Raw genomic sequence first — 19,997 nt, 5'->3', positions numbered from 1 at the left:
GGCCACATGTTCCCCTGCGCCTTCGAGCATCCCCCGCCTCCCTGTCTGCAGCGAGTGCTGCTGTCCAGTTTGTGCAAGGTTTTCCAGTATCAGGAACTCCATTGACTTTAACAGTGAAATGTGAGTTGTAAGAAAAGGTTTTGTCTCGTGCTGGCTCAGCTCTACCACATCACTGTCATACAGATGCTCTTGGTTTGCCAGCTATGGGTAGCTGGGCCTTGTCCCTGGTTTACCAGTGCCGGATACCACCTGTAGCCTAATTTTAAAACCCTCTCAGATGCACAGCTCCTCAGAGCCTTTGACTTCCCAATCAACACTGCCGTAGCCTCTCTTGAAATAAGTCAGAGACAACAACTTCATTTCTGCCTGGTGTGGAGACTGGTTATTGCTGTAAGCACAGCGGGAACACGGAGGTCTCGCCAAGCCACACCGTCAGTTTGGTGGAGGGGAAGCGAGGTATGGCTGAGCGCATGGGACGCTGTCTGGTACACAGGCAGCAAGGCAGCTCTGCTCACAGGGCAGTTCCTTCCCAGGCATCTAGAGACTTTCCAAGGACTTTGAGGCACTGTAGGAAATTAATGCAGTCAGGTCTCTGCCATGGCTTGACGTAGACATGTCTATGCCGACGTGCACCAGATGGTCAGACATGTCATCACCACTGACCTGTCCTCTGCATCCCACCAGTGACAGTCATCCAAGCATGGGATCCTGGAGAGGCACTCTCCATCAGAGCTCCAGTGCCGCTTTTTTCCTCCAGCACAATCAGGAGGATCCTCCAACTCAGAGCGGTACAGATAAGGCAGGTCATTTGAAAACACAGCAGAAACACAGGTCATGCTTAGGTAACATACCCAAGCGGGAATGAGTGCATGATGCCTGAAGAGGTTTCCAGGGCTTCCCAACCCCACTTTTCCTTACTGTTCTGATTCCAAGCTCTCCAAACATCAGGCCTCTGTGACCTGCTCATTGCCAGCCAGAGAGCACTTCCACCTGCCAGTGAGCTGCTTCCCACTGCTGACTGGGAGCAGTAAGTAGCAATGATATGAAAAGTACCTCCAGAGCAGAACGGATCCTGACAGGCAACTCTGACATCACCTCCTTGCCTGTCAAACATTGCTGTGTTCACTAGGAATGCCGCTTTGCACCTATGCACATCTGTGGTCTCAGAACCAAAACCAGCGGGCAGAACCGCAGCTGGCTGGGCTGCCAGCCATCGCCTCGGTTGTGATGACCCACAGTGCTGCCCTCTTCATAGTTTTCCTTCCCTGTATCTTCTCTGTGCTTCCAAATTTTCCTTTCAACTGATAGGAAATCCAACAGATAGTGCATCCAACCAAGCGGACACAATGTTTTCCACATCCTGTTTCCCTCTCCAGGGATCATTCCAAATTAGATTTATCTTTGTGAAGTTCTTTGAAAGATCTTTGAAGACCCTGGCATGAACAGGCATTAAAGGCACTGCGGACGTGCTAGATGTTTTCTTCCATGATTGGATTTAGCCTATGAAGAAAGATCCTAAATTCATGCTAGCAGCATGCAAGCTGGTGACTTTTGTTATGGTAATGCAGTGTGGATAGCGGTGTGAATCCAGCCTGTCCTTCCTTGCATATGCATGCCCTCTCTGCCACCCACTATTGCTCCCCACAGCAGTTTCTTGGGGGGGGATTGTTCCTTCAGTCCCAGGAGAAATGTACCACTGAGAAAGGACTAATCTTCCTTGGAGGGCTGGAGATTTTTTTAGATCGATCTAGAAATTAGGATGAATTCACACTGCTGAGTCTGTAGGCAGAAATGCAATGCAGGTTCAACGCCCAAAGGGCAGCAGCGAGCACCAGTGCAGGACACATGCATCGCCCCGCCTTGTGTATGCCACCAGCTTCCTTAGACCCAAGAGATCCCCTCTGTGGTCTGTCAGTCATTCCTGCTCACTTGGTCTGCAGGCTTCGTTTCTCTATAGATGTACCTATTTCATTGAAGAAAGGTGCAAAATAAGATATTGGCAATTCTACAATTGAATTGTAGAATTCAATTGTACAAACACTGAATAAATTCCCCAACTTAAAACCACTATAAACTTTTTTCTTGTAACCAAGCTTTACTTTTTCCACAGGGGTGAACAGAATTGGAGCTAGGAGATCGAGGTACACAACACGGATTGATTTTGCAATCACACAGTTATGCCTGATGATGATGAATGTATAGGGAGTGGGAAATAGCTGGCATCACGAAACTTGAGCTGCTCTCCCTTCCTCCCCCATGGGTCAGTCAATGTGTGCAGTGAAATCTCATGACCCAGAGATCCCCTTCTTTTGGAATTAACATTTTTATTGGTTTTTCAATAAAAAAAAAAAAACACCAAAAAAAACCCCAAACCCACCACCTCCCAAGGCACAAAAGCACCTAGAGAAGATGCTGGTGCTTTTCAGCCAGACAATAATGTGGGTAAATTATCAGGCCAGAAATTTACACAATAAAGCACGTCCATCTTCAAGAGACTGGCTGTTTGTCTGTCACCCCTTCAGAGCCGACACTGACAAAACAGAACAAAAGAGAAAGAAAAAGATCTCTTATTCTCTCAGATGAGAGTGTCATTATTCTTCAAAGGGAGGGAGGGAGTGTGGGATTTTATCACAGCAAATGCACCACGCTAAAATGGACACTCTTTCAGAAGAACAGCTCATCCAGGAGAACATACTGTACATCTCAGCTGCAGCCAAACAATTCCAGCATCATTACGGATCTTCAGGAACCATGAATCTGATGCAGCCAAGACAGGGATCTGGATTTTCACAGTAACCTTCTGTCAAGAGACAAAGAAAACCCTTTTAAAGTGCTGCTGCTTTTCTTTAAAGTGTATTTTCATCTCCTAACAATGGTTTGCTTATTTAGCATATGTAAAAGAGACCACTTGCAGTACCAATTACTTGCTAGCGCAGTCCAACACCACCATATGTTTGCTTTATTTCCATTTATTTTACGAAGTCTTTCTTAGGAATGTAATTTTGGAGGCATGACAGTTACTTCTCCCAGCATACCCCTGAAGCTGAAAAGCAAGTTCCAGTTTGTTAAACAGAGTAAAAAGCGGTGCTTCACTAAAATTTGTAGGACTGTTATTGGAATTTACGACATTCTACTTCAAATTAGTTTCTGTCACAAATAGGGTCAGCCTGGGAATTGTCTGTGCTACACTCGGTGCCCTCTCCAACACCGCTTTCTTTGTCATAAGCCCGATTTGTGCTCTCCAAAGATCTGTTGAACGTGAACAAGTGCTTTAACAGTTCAGGACCTGCAAGTACTTGCCCACATGCTGCTTCAAGCAAATCAGCGGTCAAACCAAGTTCCACAAACTGCTCATGTGCTTAAATTTGAATAAACATCCATTGCACATACAGGTTTCCAACATAGCCCTGCTCTATATTTACCGTATTTTTGAGCTGTTGTGGACACTTCTGTAATGAGAAATTTGCTCCTGTATGAGGCATTTCTCAAAGAAATATTTACACTCTTATTTTTGATCATACATATACGACTTCTTTACTTCTTACAGGGCATGACCTCAGATTTTTATTCAAAGATTGGATGTACTTTTCTTAAAATACTATAGCTTTTTCCTTTCAACTGCAGTAGGTAGCAGAAATGGAGGTTAACTTAAATTTCTTTACTCTTGATTTGAAAGCTAGCACTGTATTACTAGATGAACAAAAAGAGGTAAATTGAGAAACTTGTGTAAAAATATTATGAATTTTTAAAGGATTTTAAAATGTAAATTGGTTTCAACTTTTAAAAAGGTTCTCTATTTTTTGTATTTCTAATTGTTTTCCTCCTAGTTTATATTCTGATATTATTTTGTAATCTCTGTGAATACACATTGAAGTATTTGCGCTTTTTATATCAATATATCTCATTTTTATTGTGTTTTATCGTACAGAGGGGGACACACCAACAGCTTCACTAACAAATAGACACTGAAACGCGAAATCAAATACTGAGCTGGACCAAATCAAAACTGAATTGCTTCAGCGCGGTGACATGTCCACCTCCATCAGCACCTGCTGCCTGAAACCAGTGCGAGCAGCTCTGCAGGCACCGACGGTTTCGCCTTTGACTGAAGCCTGGAACATGGCCTTACCTGCGTCATAAATGTTCACGGTGACCTTGTTAAGTTACTGGAAGGCACTGTTAGCCGTGAAGCAGTTTTCTTCGTTAGAGGCTGCGTTTTCAGGTAGCACGGCTATTTATGCCAGCAGAGCGAATACCACTTCAGTATCTTCAGGACTGGCAGGAATGTTTTTGCTTGTTGACTACAATCACTTTTTTAAGTTCAGATATGATTGCCTCCGGTGGCGACATTAAAAAAGCACCTATAATTTAGTTCATTATATATTTTAAGCTGAAATTAAAACATGAAAAAAAGAACGTAATTTTACAGCCTTGATTAAAATTAGTTGTGTGCCCAAGCAGATTTTACAAGGGTTGTTCGATGGCTCTGCTGTCTGAAAAAGGCGTCTCCGAGGAGTGCTGCTCTGAGATGCGCTTGGAAGCAGCACCGTGCGGAGAGCAGCCCGTGGTTGTCTTCGGCAGTTCTGTGCGAGTGGGGAGAGAAGGGACAAAGCTCAATCGCACTGCTGGGCCTGCTCCGCTCCTCAACCCTGTCACGCCTCCCGCGCCTCCAGCGATGCTAGGCCCCTCAGAGAGCTCCGCGCGCTCGCCGCCTCCCAGAGGCGCCCCCGCGGGACCTCCCCCGCCCCCGGCAGCCCCCCTGCCTGCGCCGCAGGCATCGCCCGCTGAGCCCCGGCCCCCCCGGGCCTGCAGCGGCGCCGGGGGGCGCCGGGGCCTCGGCCGGGCCCCCGCACAGGCGCCGGCCCCGGGCCCCGCCTCGCCCGCGGCCCCGGGCGCCATTTCCCGCCGCCACCGCCCGGTGGCGCCACCGCTCGGGAGGGGCGCGGCGCGCGCCCCGTTGCCACGGCAGCCGCGGGCGCCCCGCCCCTCGAGCGCGCAGGCGCCGGCGGCCGCGCCTCGCGCATCTGCGGGCGCTCCGTCGGCGGCCGCGCAGGCGCAGAGGCGGGCGGGGCGCTGTCAGCCGGGCCCGGCGGAGCCGCGCTGCCTGCCGCCCGGCCATGTCGTACGGCCCGCTGGACCCCCGCCGCCCCGGGGCGCCGCCCCCGCCGCGGGACTTCGGCGGCATCATCCAGACATGCAGCGCCAACGTGCAGCGCATCGCGCAGTACAGTGAGTGCGCCCGGGGGGGAAGCGGCGGCCCGGCCCGGCCCGGCCCGGCCCGGCCCGTGAGGAGCGCGGGGCGCGGCGGCCGCCCCGCCGGTGGTGCGGGAGGAGCCGCCCTCGGGGTCCCGCGGGAGCCGCCGCCGGGGCGGTGCCGGGCCGCAGTGCCCAGGGCTGGCCCGGCCGCCGGCACCGGGGCCTCCCGGGCGGGGGGGGTTGGGGGGGGCTCGCTTCCCTGTGGCCGCGGACACGGGCCGGCCGGCAGCTGAGCTTCCTCCTCGGCCGCTGGCGTGGGCGAAATATGCGCTCCCGTCGCTTTTGACGCGGTGTTCGTGTCCGTTCTACCGGGCTGCGCTCTTCCCCAGCGGAAATGAAGCCCCCGGTCAGTCCCGGCAAGAGCCCGGCTTCCCGTTCGCCTTCAGGTGCCCTCGGTGAGGTGCCTGCGGGGAAGCAGGGAGGCAAAGGCTGTCACCCTGCCATGCGCAGGGCATCTGGGAGAAGCTGCTGCTGCAGAGAAAGTTACTGGTACCATAAGCTAACTATTGCAATCCTAATATTGATCACTGAAATAGTGCTTACTAAATGAGTCACTTCCAGAAGAGTCTTTGATAGAACCCCTTCCTAAGGATGCTGCCTTTGCTAAAAAAGGCATTAATTGTCCAAGTAACCCTGCAGTTTTTTAGGGGCAAGGTCAGTTGAACATGTTGGTTCTGCTGAAAGTTGGTGACTTCTCCAATTTGATTATACAAAGCTATTAATATTGCTGAAACTGCTTTGCTTTTGCTCGGTTGTGTTCATTTCCTCTTGGTATAGGTACAGCTGCTAGTTGCTTCTGAGTTCACCAAATAACATGGGTTGTCTGGATTTTTTCCTTCTTTGGTTTTTTTTTTTGTTTTTTTTTTCCTTCTCTCTTTACACCCTCCCTTCCATGGGACTTCTGTGAGCCTCCCCTTCTAAGTAGTTCAGCTCCTCTTTCTCATAGGACAAGCTTCCACTGTCTCATGACCAGCAGCCAACCTATCTCAGTGCACTGCCTATCTCAAATGAAACAAATAGCCTTACAGTTTTTATCAAGGTGGGTGGGAACACACAGAACATCTGACTTAACATTATGGTAATTAACTTTATTACACACTTTATAAAAGCTTTCCATGCAAGCCTAGGAGGAGAAGAGATATTGAAGCCTTGAGCCTGTCCTCATTTCTCTTTCCATTCCCTATAAGGAAAACAGCAAGCAAACAGTGGGCACAGCTGACTGTTACTCACTCCTTTTGGGAAACTCTACAGAGTTAGCATTTCATACAAATATACAGAAAACTGGTCACCTGAGCTGGCAAAACCATTGTGTTACCTAAGCATCTAGGTAATTGAAATGTTTTAAGTAATCTTAAGTGTAAACCAGTCAGTACGGGGAAGGCTTTACAGCCTAAAATTAAAAGGGTTTGGAGACTGAAAGCTGTCGGCTGAGGGGGCTCTCTGTGTTGATATGTATACCCACTATCCAAAGAATACAGGTGAAGAGCTCCAGCCCTTTCCTTTGCCCTCCCAGGCACTTTGCTCTCATTTTGTCTAGACTCTCTGCATTGCTCTTGGCCGAGATAAACTAAATATAGTGAACTGCTGAACCTGGCTCAGACCAGGACAGAAAGCACATTGCCTGGCGTGGAAATGGGACTCGCTCAAGAATCTCCCCCAATGGAGAAAAAAAATATATCACAGGGTATCTAGACATTATAGTGCAAATGCCATTTGCAACGTCCTTGATATCCACATGCAGGGTATATAGTCCATGTGCCATTTGTCAGTTTAACTTGATTATGAACTTTTCTGACCTTCCTGTGGCTGACAGAGCTGTGAAGTACGTGCAGTCTTGCTTGCTAGAAGCCGTGTTCAGCTGAGTGTAGAAGTTGCTGAACAACTCCTCACCGTAGGAGCTAACAGCAGTCTAGAATTCTCAGTGAGAATACTCTCGCTGGATGCAAAAGTTAGAATACTTGCCTAATTACTGATTAAATCATATTGCAGCCTTAGCTGAGCTGCCATTGTTATAAGCGATTGGACATCACTTTAAAAGAAGTGGCCATTGTAGGAATCTGATGTTTCTTCAGCAATACATTTAATCAACTGAAGTGGCTTGCTCCAGGCTCAAAGCGGAAATTACCCTGGTAGGATGTCACTGAATTGGCAGTAGCTCTTGTTAAACTGATGGGGTATTTCAGCTGAATTCAGTTGCCTATAGAACTATATTAAGTTGATCCTTCTTGGTCTTGCTTCTCTCGATGCTTGATGAGATAGCATAGATTTCATGATCGATTTGAGCCAATCAAACTTTGTACTGCTGTCATAAGTGGTGCGCCCAGCATCTTTAGTAATGCTAAAAATTGTGCAGCTGCAGAATAAAGTGGATCAGCTTGTTGACCTGTCAAAAAAATAATCTTCTAAGGTAGAGGGAGTGGGGAGAGAAGATGGTACTTGCTTTTCAGGTAGGTTAACAGTTTGATGTGATTCGTTGTGTGGTTGCGTGATCACTGGTGCGTACACAAGGAAAATAGGGGAGAAAGAGGGCTAGAATATCTCTTCTCACTACAGCATGATTTCAGTTTGATGCAAGCTAACCATGAAGTGCACCACTGCTATCTGCTGTTCTTGAAAGATAGTTTGTGCCAGTATTGCGAAAGGTTTGGGCTATCATGAGTAGAAAAATTCAGATTTTTTTTTTTTTTTAAACTGATAGCAACCCTTGGCTCTTTCTTATTTCTTTTTTTTAACAGAGCACTAATAAGTAACTTTAGAATATGTAAAAGTGGCAACACAGAGTAGTCAGGTTGTTCTGCAGCAGCAATAGCCTCAAATACAGAAATAGCAAGGCCGGTAGAAACAAACAGCTATGTTAGTTGGTCTAAAAAGGTTAAGGAAGAGGAGTGCATAAGCTTTTAGCTCCACAGGCTTGTTTTCAGGGTATGCATGCCTCACTATCACTTTCTTATCTGAAAGTTAGTCTGTTAGGCTGGATCGTGTCTAAATGGGGATGTTTAAAATACACGTTGCATTTAAAGCAAAGAATGTAAGTGTTGTCCTACCGGCTTAAGTGAAACATTGAGAGAAATCCTTTGGGGGAAGCTAGAAGAATACATTCAAGAAGGAATAAAATACACCAGAACTTGTCTTACTAACTCATCTTGTGATCTCTTTATCTTCAGCTGCTCAGATAAAGAATTTGATGAGCCAGCTGGGAACCAAGCAGGATTCCAGCAAGCTTCAGGAGAGCTTGTAAGTATTAAATGAACTAACATTTGTATAGGTTCTCTTTCATTTCTGTCTGTATTCTTAGAGGAACTGGGTTACTTGCTTTGGAGAGATGCTTTATTATATAAATTTAATACACTCCTACAAACCAAAAATTACTAGCTGCGTTAAGTAGCTTACTGGACGAATTAAGGTGTTTCTGCAGGACTCTGGAGAAGCCATTCAAAACTGCTGGATAGGAATGGTTAGAAACGGTATAGTTTGTTTAAAAAAGGTAGTAGTACATCAGGCACGCATTAGCTCTACTCTGAGGATTAGCCATAGTAGCTTCACTTGTGGTTTAGAAGAAATGAATACCGTACTAGGTACTTGGTCCTAACATAAGACCAATAAGGAAAAACAGCAAGGAAGACCCATAACTGATGAAAAAGTAGCTTGTATTACAGATGGATTTAGACACTAGAAAGATTAGCAATCCTATGTGGCAGCCAAAATGCTACATGTAATTTCAGAAGAATAATGTGCCAGTGGGGGACAATATAGAAGACATTTAAACAGGCATAGTCCAAACTGACTCCTAGGGAGACTGAACACGGAGTCTGTATGTCTGTGCATCTTTTACAAACTTGTAAAGCATAAATAGCAAGTTATAAGAAGAATAATTGCTGGAGTCATAAAAGAAAACTTAAAAGTAAGTTCTTCCCTTATCTCTTCATGTGACTGTACCTTGAATCTCTGAATACACAACTTCCCTGTTTTTTAGCTGATAATAGCTGATTTTTTTGATAAGTTCATAATTTGTGGTGATAGCTATATACACTACATTTGAAGGATGAGACCAGATCCCAGTTGGGAGAGAAAAGAATTTGTTTGCCTGAGCTGCTCAGTTGACTCTATCTGTATTTAATCAGTAGATTAAAGAACTAATCACTGGGGGACAAAACAAACGTCTTTCCATTTAATTTCATTGTAGAAATGGCCCTCCTCTTTAAGGTGAAAGTGGTTGCACTCCACAAATGGTCAGCTGCTGTACAAATTTAATATAAAAATGCATGGGTGGTTTATTCAGCTCGCATATTGGAGGTCAACTTATACAGTAATGCAGCCTGAATACTTTGATTTGTGTATCTATTGGGCTGAATAGGTGACTTTCACTTAAGCATCTTGCATCTGTTGAATGCCAAAAAACGTTGGTTCTTGTTTTAGTATTTTGTGTCTTCCTCATCTACACTGTTAGTTTTTTTGCATATGGCCACAAAATAAAATTTGCGGTTCTGTTCTGTGTGAAGCACTAGCATTCTTTCTAATAAACTGCATCTTTGATGTGCAAGATGATGTCTTTACATTAAGTTCAATGTAACTAACGTCTTTCTGTATTGTGGTGTGCTAACAAAGGTGCTGCTGCACTAGATCCTTTGCAACAATAGCTTTGAATTGCAATATTGTTGGAAAACATAAAGGCTCAAGGGAAAGCCTTGCATTTCCCAAAGTAGAAGCTGGATCATTCCTCTCTCTGACCATTAATTTTCACAAAAACATAGGAATTTAATAGCGCTGAGTCTCTGTACTTTTATCAAATGTACATTTAACCAATGGAGTTGGCGGTTGTCAAGTGAATGGTTAGTTACCAACTGGTACCACAAGGAATTCACCCTGAAAGAGTGATTATGTCCAGTGAATAAAGCTGTCTCTCCCTTGAATTTCTCTCTCTTACGCCATTGGAGAAAAATATCTTTTTAAAACTACTGAATTGTACTAGTTAGCAGGGAGCACAGAACGTCTTTGAATTTTTTATTTTTTTTTTTTAAACATAGTCCAGAGTCAAGTTAATGGAAAAAGCTAAAAGTACATCTCTGTTCCATTGGGTGGGGGGAACCCACCATAAAGATGTGTGATCTCAGAGCCCTTACTTGGTCATTATTTTGGCAACTGAAAAGCTCAGAGACTGCTTTTTAGGTAGAAGCTTGTATAACTGCTTTTGAACTTCCATTTCAGACAACAGCTACAGCATTCTGCAAACTGCCTTGCCAAAGAGACCAATGAATACCTGAAGGAGTTAGGGTCTCTACCACTTCCTCTATCTGCTTCTGAACAGGTAGGCACACAGAATTTGTCTGGGCATATTTTTAAATCACTCATTTCATGAAACTATCATAGACCACAGCCTCACAAAGCTTGAATTGGCACAGCTGAAGAGACAGCAGGCTTTTGCAATAAAGAATGTTGTTGAAGTAGGGAAACACATTAAAGTGGCTACATCCTGGCTGCTTATATGACACTGGGAAAACAATGTTTCCCAACGGCAAATAGGTATAGAACTAACTTGCATGAGAATAAGAAGCCCTAAATGTCTGGGGAGAGCTGAGTACACTATTCTGTTTTTCTGAGTAAATTTCTGAAAAATAATCTTGTTTACAAAGTGCCTGGTGATGCAAGGCAGTGTTTTAGGATAAGAACTCATAGCAAACTGCATGTCAGTATGAAATGTGATCACACCAAAAAGCTTTCCCTTGCATGTGATTTATTAGCAGGGGAAGAAAAAGCTGACTCACCTTGCTCATATTTGAATAAAGCAAAATATAGTGAGGCAAGGATTATGACTTTATCTTGCCAAATAGTCCTTTGAATTCCCCCTCCCTATGGGAACGGGAAGGGACAGTCCTCTGCTGTTGATGTTTCCTTGCTCTACGTTAAATCACTACCACAATACTGATGCATCTGCTTTTGTGGTACTGTTGTGGGATGATCTGTGGATATGGGTCAGCAGATGTTGTCATAGTCTAATTCTGTATTTAAAGGTTTATATGCCAGTTGTAAGCATGGCCATGTTTTGCCTGTTTGTTCAGCAAATATTTTTCAGTTAATCTCCCTCTGGTGAACAAAATTTTGTCACGTGCATCTCGCTGAATGTAGCAGTGACTTTTGAAGCCTAGTGAAGCCTGTTGGAGCAATCCAGTCAAAATCTGCAGGAGCTGGCATCAACATGCTGAGGATCTCCTCTGGCAGAAGGGTTGTTACTTCCAGACGGCTCAGATGGAAGCTGCAGTGTATTATGAGGCTGCTGTAGCGGCTTATTATAGAAAAAATTAATTGAAAACATTTATTTCCTTGAAACGGCTGTTGAATTGATACAAACTCATTGAAAGATTACAATACTGGAAAGCCTGCAATTTGAGACAGCTGTTGGGAGTCTCTCTAATGGAAAACATAAGAACTCACCAGAGTATTGAGTGTCCTTGGGACAAGCTTTTTCACAACTTCTTGTTTCCATAACTAGGATGTCACAACACTTGAAGGAGATACTCTGTGCAGGCTAAATAAATTGACACTGTAAAATGAGGATGAAAAGGAATATTACAACTAATGTATTTGGAGAAAAGATAAACTGAAATGGTTATCAGGACTAAGGATATTCTCTGATCAAATAACACCAGGCTTGTAGTCTGTCATGGCTGGGAGACACAGCTTATGAAACTGGGGTAATGGGTGTTGTCATTGGTTCTGGAAATGTGAATGTAATGTTCTGGAATGTAGGAAAGTTAAGGGGGTTGTCTTATCAGGACAAGAGAAAGTTAAGCACTACCAGGTTGGCTAAGTAGAGGAATAGAGGGTAAAGGCACTGTAGGTATCCAAAAGGCACTGTAGGTATCCAAAAGGTACGTAATTAAATGTGGTAGATTACTGGAATGTGATTTGAATAAAAGTAATGGTGTAGAAGACCTGTCTACCTCAGACTTAAAACTAGATTGAAATTACAGAACAAAACTGTTCTGCAATAGGCAAGGCGTAGAGCATTTGACATAATAAATTAAAACGTGGTGGGCTTTTTGTTCTCTCCAGTGCCCCAGAATGCTGGAACCAAAAGATCACTTGAATGCCAGCATTCATTGTTGTTGTTGTTAAGATGATGGGTTTTTTGAGAGTCTGACAGTTACATTATCATGAATGGGAATATCTGAACACTTGTTTTTGTTTCAATTCTTTAGCGCCAGCAGAGGCTTCAGAAAGAACGTTTAATGAATGACTTCTCCGCAGCCTTAAATAACTTCCAGGCAATACAGAGGCGAGTGTCAGAGAAGGAAAAAGAGACTGTAGCAAGGGCAAGAGCTGGCTCCCGTATCTCTGTAAGTATTTATACGAATTTTGTATTGATACAGTGAACTAAAGTCTTTTGAGAGATCTTGTACTTGCCTACCAACTTCATAGCTGTCTACTGACACATTACTGAGAGCAGATGAGGCCTTGGTGCATTAGTTTTGTCACTCCAGATGTTGTAAGTACTAGGCACTCATTTCAGTATGCTGCTTGTCAATGTTAGTAGAGGAGGGAAGGAATCCTAGTAGTTGCAGATGTTGTGGAAGATGAGATGGGGAGTCAAAGTATAATTAATAGCAAAGCATTGCAGGCTGCTCTTTGCTTGATGTCAGCCTGAGACTATAAAATTTAAGAGGTCAGTTGGAAGCTTATCACACCTTAAATCTTAAATCTCACACTATGTTTCTTTATTTTCTTATAGCTTCTGTCCTGTTAATATCTCCAATGTATGTTCAAACCTTCTCCATGTTATGTTTTGACAAACCCCTCTGGCTACTAAGAATTCATAATAAAAAGGCCAGGGAAAGCATTTTTCTCACCTTGCCTTGGGGCTTTGTGTTAAGTATGCATTCTTAACTTCTACAAGGGAACACATTTATCAGTTGGATTACGCTCCAAATTTTTTTGCTACGTGTTGAGAAAGGAAGTGACAAACAATGGCAGCTGGTCTGAGTAAATGGACTAGCTGCTTTTGATCTCTCGGTTACCTCTGATTTGCAGAGAACTTGGAATCTAAAAATTAAATCTAAAGATGAATCTAAATCTAATCTTAATTAACCTAAGTTTAATCTGAAAGTTGAAGTGACAGTGGCATTCTCAAGGAACTCTCTGGACAATATATGCCTTTGTCTTAAGATACTCCTGTTGATTTTGCAAGTGGTCCTGGTAGTCTGCAAGACTAATAAGTCACTTATCTCTTCCAGGCTGATGAGCGGTTCAGAGAAGAACAGCTTGTTTCATTTGATAGGTAACAGCTTCTTGTACTCTTGATGTATAGTTTTAACTATGTATAACTAAAGTTTTTGTGGTAAGGTATTGTAACTTGGGCCAGGGTCTGCTAGCTGAATGTAAAGCAAAAAGATTTGAAATGCAATTATTATGGTACTTGTAATATACAATGTAAAAAATTAATGGCATATGACAGTATTTCATCCTCCTTAAATGGAGGTTGTGTGATTACTGCCCTGAGGGGAATGGTAGAGTCCCTAGTATGTGGCAGTTGGAGCGCCTGGTTTTCTGGACTGTGGGCACAAGATTACCAGACAGGATTTCCCTCACTGTGAATCTTCCCACAAAGAGCTGTATATTTATTTCATGGGTTTGAGTGTTACCTAGCAGCACAGTTGGAGCTATTACAGAGTAGTGGTTGAGGCTGCCTTAAATTCAGAAGTCCTGGACCTTAGGCACTGGCAAACTAATCCTAGAACATGCAGAAGACAGCATTACTGTCACCTGTCAGACAGTTGTATCAGTTCTGCAGTAACAGTGTGCCTGTATAGTAGGTAGGTTTGTAAAATGTTATATCAACTCTACAGTGTGAGTAAAGAGAACTCAAGACACTCCAGAAGTATCTGTGGTTACTGTGTCAGTTTCTACTGTATGTATATTTGAGAAAACTGGGATGAAATCTGTTGGGCCCATCTATATAAATCCTTTAACTTTTTAAATTGAGAGACCTAGCTTACATGTCATCTGTACATCCTCTCTCTGCAAACTGCACTTCACCTGATCAGCTGCTTGCATCCCCTTCATTAGCACTGTGCTCTCACATACCAAGTCAGGAGTGAAAACCCCAGGTTGTCCAGTTTTAGACAGATGCTATGATGAGTTTGAAGGCCTTGCTTGCTAAAGCAAGGGGAACCAGACAGGTACCTGTTCATGCATAGGCTCTTAGCACAGCGGGAAATAGTGGCACACAGCAGCTACTCCATGTTGGAAGTTGTTCTTGTGTGTTACATGTCAGAAACTCCTGCCTTAAATATCTAAAAAACCTACTGTCATCTCAGAGCTGAATTGATGGTCAGCTGTCTCTGACCTAGTCATGTAGTTTATCTTCATTTCTTCTGGCACTTCGAGACTTTAAAACTTACTATTTAGTGTTGTATACCTAGCACTGGAATGTTACAGTGCTTTCCAGCACACTCCTCTTTGTTGAGAAGAGGGGGATGTTGCCCTTGAAGAACTTTCTATGCTGAACATATAGCTGGCCTTGGATTATAGGTACCGCCTTCACTATAACTGGTGTAACTGTGCAGCAGTTACGAAGTACCAGCGCATCAGGAGAGAGGTAGACTGGGATGCAGAATTGCTTGGTTTTTAACATCTCTTTTGGTGTGTGATGTAATTTGAAGTTCTTACTAGACTAATACATTAAAATACTAAAACGCTTTATTCGTATCTCCAAATGCAAGTGAGAATCTTTGAATCCAGATGCTTGTCAGGAGTTCTTTTGTTCTGAAAATGTTGCGCTTGCAGGCTACTCTCTATCAAAACTTTCACCCTGATTTCTCCCTTTTTGGAGGATGGTGAGAGGGAAGGAAGGCACAGGTTTGTTTTGTTTTGTTTTTTTTTTTTAAAAAAAAGCAGAACTGAAAGAAGGAGGTTTCTTCTATAATGCTGTAGATGACTGTCACATCCGAGAACAGAGTATTCTATGCATGTAACTGCTTTCCAGTTTCTTCATTTTTCCTGACCTGTCCCTTTTTTCAGTTGTTCCAATTCGTAACTGTTGTCACAAATCAGTCCTGTCTCTGTATACAGTGGCAGGGCCAGGAACCTGGGGGTTGTTCTGTAGGAAACTTTTCAACTTTAACTCGCTGGTGCTTTGCTATAAATGGAGTGTGGAAGTACCTGTACTCAGAGAAAAAGTCGTACTTTCTTTCCATCTCTTTCCAGTGGTGAAGATTGGAATCAAATGCAGTCTCAGGAAGAAGATGTGGCAATAACTGAACAGGACCTTGAACTCATTAAAGAAAGAGAAACAGCAATCAGGCAATTAGAGGTGACCAGTAGATCCTGCACAGTTAGCAGTATTGGGAGATAAACCAAAGAAGTCGTGCAGTGCTAACTAATGGGATGGGCTGAGGAGATCTGAAGGTGGAGGAACAGAGTTCCTTGTAGAGAGGATTGATGCCAAGATCAATCTCCCTGCTCCTGTTGAAGGAGACTAGGTATATTTTCCTTCAGTGTTGACTGGTGGTCCTTCAGGATTGGTAGGAGCAACTCATGTTACAATGTTCATCTCAGTTCCATACTGTGCTAATTGCTATTGTGATGAAACACATATTCGGTAGCAGGAATATTATAGGCTTTTGTGTTAATCCCAAGTTCCATAGATAGTAGCATCAAGTCACCTCAGTCAGTGAATGACGGTATCTGTTCTGACACTTTAAGCGACAGTCAGAAGAGGTTACTAAGAATGAGGATTAGAAAAATTGTAACCAATGTTTGTTGTAACTTGTCAAACTGTTGTCTTCAGGCAGACATTTTGGATGTCAATCAGATATTTAAGGATTTAGCCATGATGATTCATGACCAAGGAGATATGATTGGTAAGTTTGTTTGGATACTAGGAAGTTTCTTTTTAGTTCAATTACATATTTTGCTTATGTAGGTGAAATTTTCCAGTATTTTGTGTAAAAAGTATTGTATTTCTGACTATTTTTTTAAACACTGAAGCTCTGAAATATTTTTACAATGAGTTCTCTTTATTTTTCCATAGATAGCATAGAGGCAAATGTGGAAAGTGCAGAAGTCCATGTGGAAAGAGCCAGTGAGCAGTTACAGAGAGCTGCCTATTATCAGGTAAATTCTGTATGCTTGCATTATTGTCAATGTACAGTTGAGCAATAATGGAACAGGCATAACAACACATACTGAGGACTAGGATTATCCCTAGAAGCATTCCAGGTCAGGTTGGACAGGGCTCTGAGCACCCTGATCTGGTTAAAGCTGTCCCTGCTCACTGCAGGGGGTTGGGCTGGATGATCTCTAAAGGTCCCTTCCAACCCAAAGCATTCAATGATTCTGTGACTGCAGCACACCAGACAAGTTATTAAAAACAGCTTGTGCAAGTTGGCACTCACTCAAAAACTGCTGTGAGGATTATTAAAGCACTTGAGTCAAAAACACAGTATTGAAGTTACCCCTCTCCTTCAGAGGTATGTAGTCAGTCTTTTCCTTCGTGTAGGTGTGCTCAGCAAGTTTAAATGTTTAGCTGTCTTTGCCATTCTCAGGAGTTAGCAGAACAGTTAAACAAGAACAAATTCTCATATTGTATCCATCTTGTAAACATATCAGCCAAGACACTGATGTGCAAAAATCCTTGCCTAGACTCAGGGAAACTTCTGGGATTTGCAGCACCCTTCTTTCTAACTGCCGAGTTTCTATCCTGTAGTCCGTCTTCCCTGTCCCATCAAATCTTTTGCAGTGGTTCTCACTGCTGCTTAAATCTCCTTTGTGTATGATATTCTATGTTTTCTGTAGGTTCCTTTCATCACTATTGTCCCTGTAGGTTCAGGTTCTGTGAAGGAACAAGGGTTCTACTTCAGTCAGTCCTATACAGAGTTTCACTGCTGGGACTTCAGGCTTCCACACAAGATAAAAAATTGGACTCTTTCAAGCTGTTAAGTGGGGAGGTACTAGAAGGCGATAAAACTCCAGTGCTGCTGCAAGGGAGGGAAAGTAGCTTTTACCATCTGGCAGTATTTAGTAGTAGTGGCTCTCTCCATGGCTTCCTTTATAAAGTTTTGATGTCTGTTATAAATCTAAGCTTGGGAGCTATTGGACATGCACTGGATGTGTTTTTCTGGATGGGGAAGGAAGTGGTTATATATACCTATCCTCAAATCCTTAGATACTAAGTTAAAAATATTTGGTGTATATGGACAGACTGTAGTTTCCTATGATGAATAATCAAAGCTGTAAAATCAAAGTACAGTAAGTGTGTATTAAATAATTTAAGCTGTAAAATGCAATACTGTTTCTACACCAGCTCCAAGTGGCCAAGGGGAGATTGTATCTGAGAACTGCCTAGCGGTTTTATTAGTCTTACCTGGAAAATCTAAGCAGCTATAGAGATGTTTGGCTTTCCTTTGAAGCCATGGTGTTGTCCCTTAGGATGAAAAGCACATGGTAGGTGGTGTCAAGTTGAAGTACAGCTTGCATTTTCCTTAAGAGAAGCAAAGCTTGTCACATTTTGACTTAACTGCATCTCTTAGGTCACTGTGGCCCTAAAACTAAAAAAATTTATCTGTAAGATCATGTGTTAAGGAACATGTAAAAGTGTTCACACTATACTGGTTACTTCTGAATAAGTATGGGTATCAAGTCCTCTAGTTTGCTGAAGTTAATGTTAACTGGTAGACTTACTCTTTCCTCTTGTCATCTGTTCCTGGTGTCAGTGGCTTTTTTTTCTTCTTTTATTAGAAGAAATCCCGTAAGAAGATCTGTATCCTGATTCTTGGTCTTGTTGTGGCTTCTATAATCATAGGATTCATTATCTGGCAGACAGCAAAATGAAATCTTCACGTGGAACCTAGTCTCATTGCTGAGATTTTTTTTTTCCCCTCAGAGCGAGCAGGCTGACTAGTCTCAGAAATGAATTAACCACCCTGAGAGAGCACAAGCTGGAACTACTAGTAATAGATATTAGCAACTAATGTGCAGATAACTAGTATTTGGAATTAGTGAACCATGGAGACAGTATTTATCAGTTTATATACAAATTATATTGTTTTATGTAACTAAAATCTTGTGGTTTTGCTTTCTGTAATGTATTATTCCCTGTCCCAACTGTATGCTGAAGTGTGATGAATAATTGGAGATGTCTTGTCAAAAACAAGTGGCACAACTTTAACATTTTATGTGTATAGGTAACTTTGTTGGACTGGAATAAGAATGACATTCAAAGAGGGCACAACACCAATTCACATTACCTTAATCCAGTGGTTTCTAAAGTCTCCGGTATCTGCCCCATGGTTTTATTAGTCTCCAAGTCGCTGTGGTTCTAGATTCTCTGGAAGAGAAAGATGTTGTTACAGGTTTGAAAAGCAAGGAGAAGTATGCATGGATGATAGCTGGAACCACTGCGTGCTGGTCAGTTTAGCCTTGAGACTTGTAACTGTATGTTGTTTAATTTTTTGAGCGTGGTTGGGGTTGGTTTTTTTCCAAAATGCATCATTTGAGGACAGAATGTTCTTTGACTTACAATCTAACAAGGCGACTTCCTTAGAGAAACTAGCTGGTGGTTTATTATTGGACTAATAAATCTCTTCTAATGCTGACTCTCAAGCACTAGAAATGCAAAGTTTAGCTGCTGACTTCTAATTGGTTTTTTGGAAGCTTCCAGGGAGAAAATCACTCAAAGATGAGAAAGTGGGCACCTAAGTTTACAAGCTAGCAAGATAGATGAGTACTAGCTGAAAGCTTTCTTCTGAAGAAGTACTCTTGAAGCTCACTTGTAGCATACTAGTAAATATTATGTGTAGTTTGTGAACATCTGGTATTTTCCATTCTTTATGAAACGGAAAGTGCAGAAACCAGCTCAGTGAAGTGCTAGGTTTTTCAGACTGAGGATGTGCGTGCAAAAGAAAAAGATCGCTGGTTCCAACTGTGTTGCTAGTAGAGCCGGACAGAACGTAGCAGCCACTCCCTGCTTCGATGTAGCTCTGAACTGACATGCACTGAGGGAACAGTGATCTGTCCAAAGCCCAAAAGAGTGTGGTAAATGCAGCATACTGACCCATTTTGTATTTAATCCTTATTCCATGTCTCTTGTACAATAAAGTAAATGTGAAAGCTGGGAAGGGAGTGTGTTCTCCCAATTGCACAGTGGTTTGCACTATTGCACCATCATTCCATCTAATAACCATCAATAAACACTTTTAAAAGCCTATGTCAGAGCTTCTTTCTCTTGCAGTTTAGATATTGGCGTGGGTATGTTTGCAGATCCCTCCGTAAGCAGGGTAGATGACTTTATATCGGTGACAGCAGTGTTTCCTCCAGCTTTAGTTCTGTGGTCCCTGATGCTTAAGACTGAAACTAACTGGAAACACTGAATGACTTTCACGTGGACATACACAAAACTCCTGTGCAGAGCTCTGTACAAAGCTGATCACAGAAAAATGAATCTGATGCCCCAGAACAGTGTTAGGTCAATTTTGACTAGCTGCCTGTTGCTAGAACTTCAAGTCTTTGCTGAGCCTGTAGGGTAAAATCTGGGAAAGGAACTGTGTATTGTTCTGCTCCTTATTTAAAATACTCCTCCTAAATGGTAGAGCCTGCTGCTTTCTGCACTGCCTGCTGCAGGGATGGCACATGTCCATATGAAAATGAAGGCGCTTACCTCATCCCCATGCCTGAAAGGGAGCCTGGGTGCATTAGTTGTGGGATCCATCCTCACTCTAGCCTATTTTAGTCCTCTGGAAACTGGAATT

At 43.0% G+C, this 19,997-nt stretch overlaps 1 protein-coding gene across 2 annotated transcripts; it reads left to right on the top strand.

Moving 5' to 3' along the window:
* The first annotated feature begins 5,117 nt into the window (after window positions 1-5,117).
* On the top strand, window positions 5,118-19,431 carry STX12 (syntaxin 12). 2 transcript variants are annotated; one of them, XM_075721769.1, is made up of 9 exons: window positions 5,118-5,229; window positions 8,421-8,490; window positions 10,462-10,561; window positions 12,453-12,590; window positions 13,485-13,528; window positions 15,457-15,562; window positions 16,040-16,112; window positions 16,283-16,365; window positions 17,989-18,471. In XM_075721769.1, the coding sequence occupies exons 1-9, from the start codon at window positions 5,118-5,120 to the stop codon at window positions 18,079-18,081; spliced, it is 819 nt and encodes a 272-aa protein (XP_075577884.1). In that variant the 3' UTR covers window positions 18,082-18,471. The 2 variants fall into 2 exon arrangements, with proteins under 2 accessions (XP_075577884.1, XP_075577885.1); XM_075721770.1 differs by lacking the exon at window positions 5,118-5,229 and having other exon boundaries at window positions 8,347-8,490; window positions 18,435-19,431.
* Window positions 19,432-19,997: the final 566 nt, after the last annotated feature.

The sequence above is a fragment of the Pelecanus crispus genome, chromosome 16 (assembly GCF_030463565.1).
Source record: "Pelecanus crispus isolate bPelCri1 chromosome 16, bPelCri1.pri, whole genome shotgun sequence".
Classification (NCBI taxonomy): Eukaryota; Metazoa; Chordata; class Aves; order Pelecaniformes; family Pelecanidae; genus Pelecanus; species Pelecanus crispus.
The sequence above is the reverse complement of the archived record's forward strand: the minus strand, read 5'-3'. Positions and strand labels throughout refer to the sequence as shown.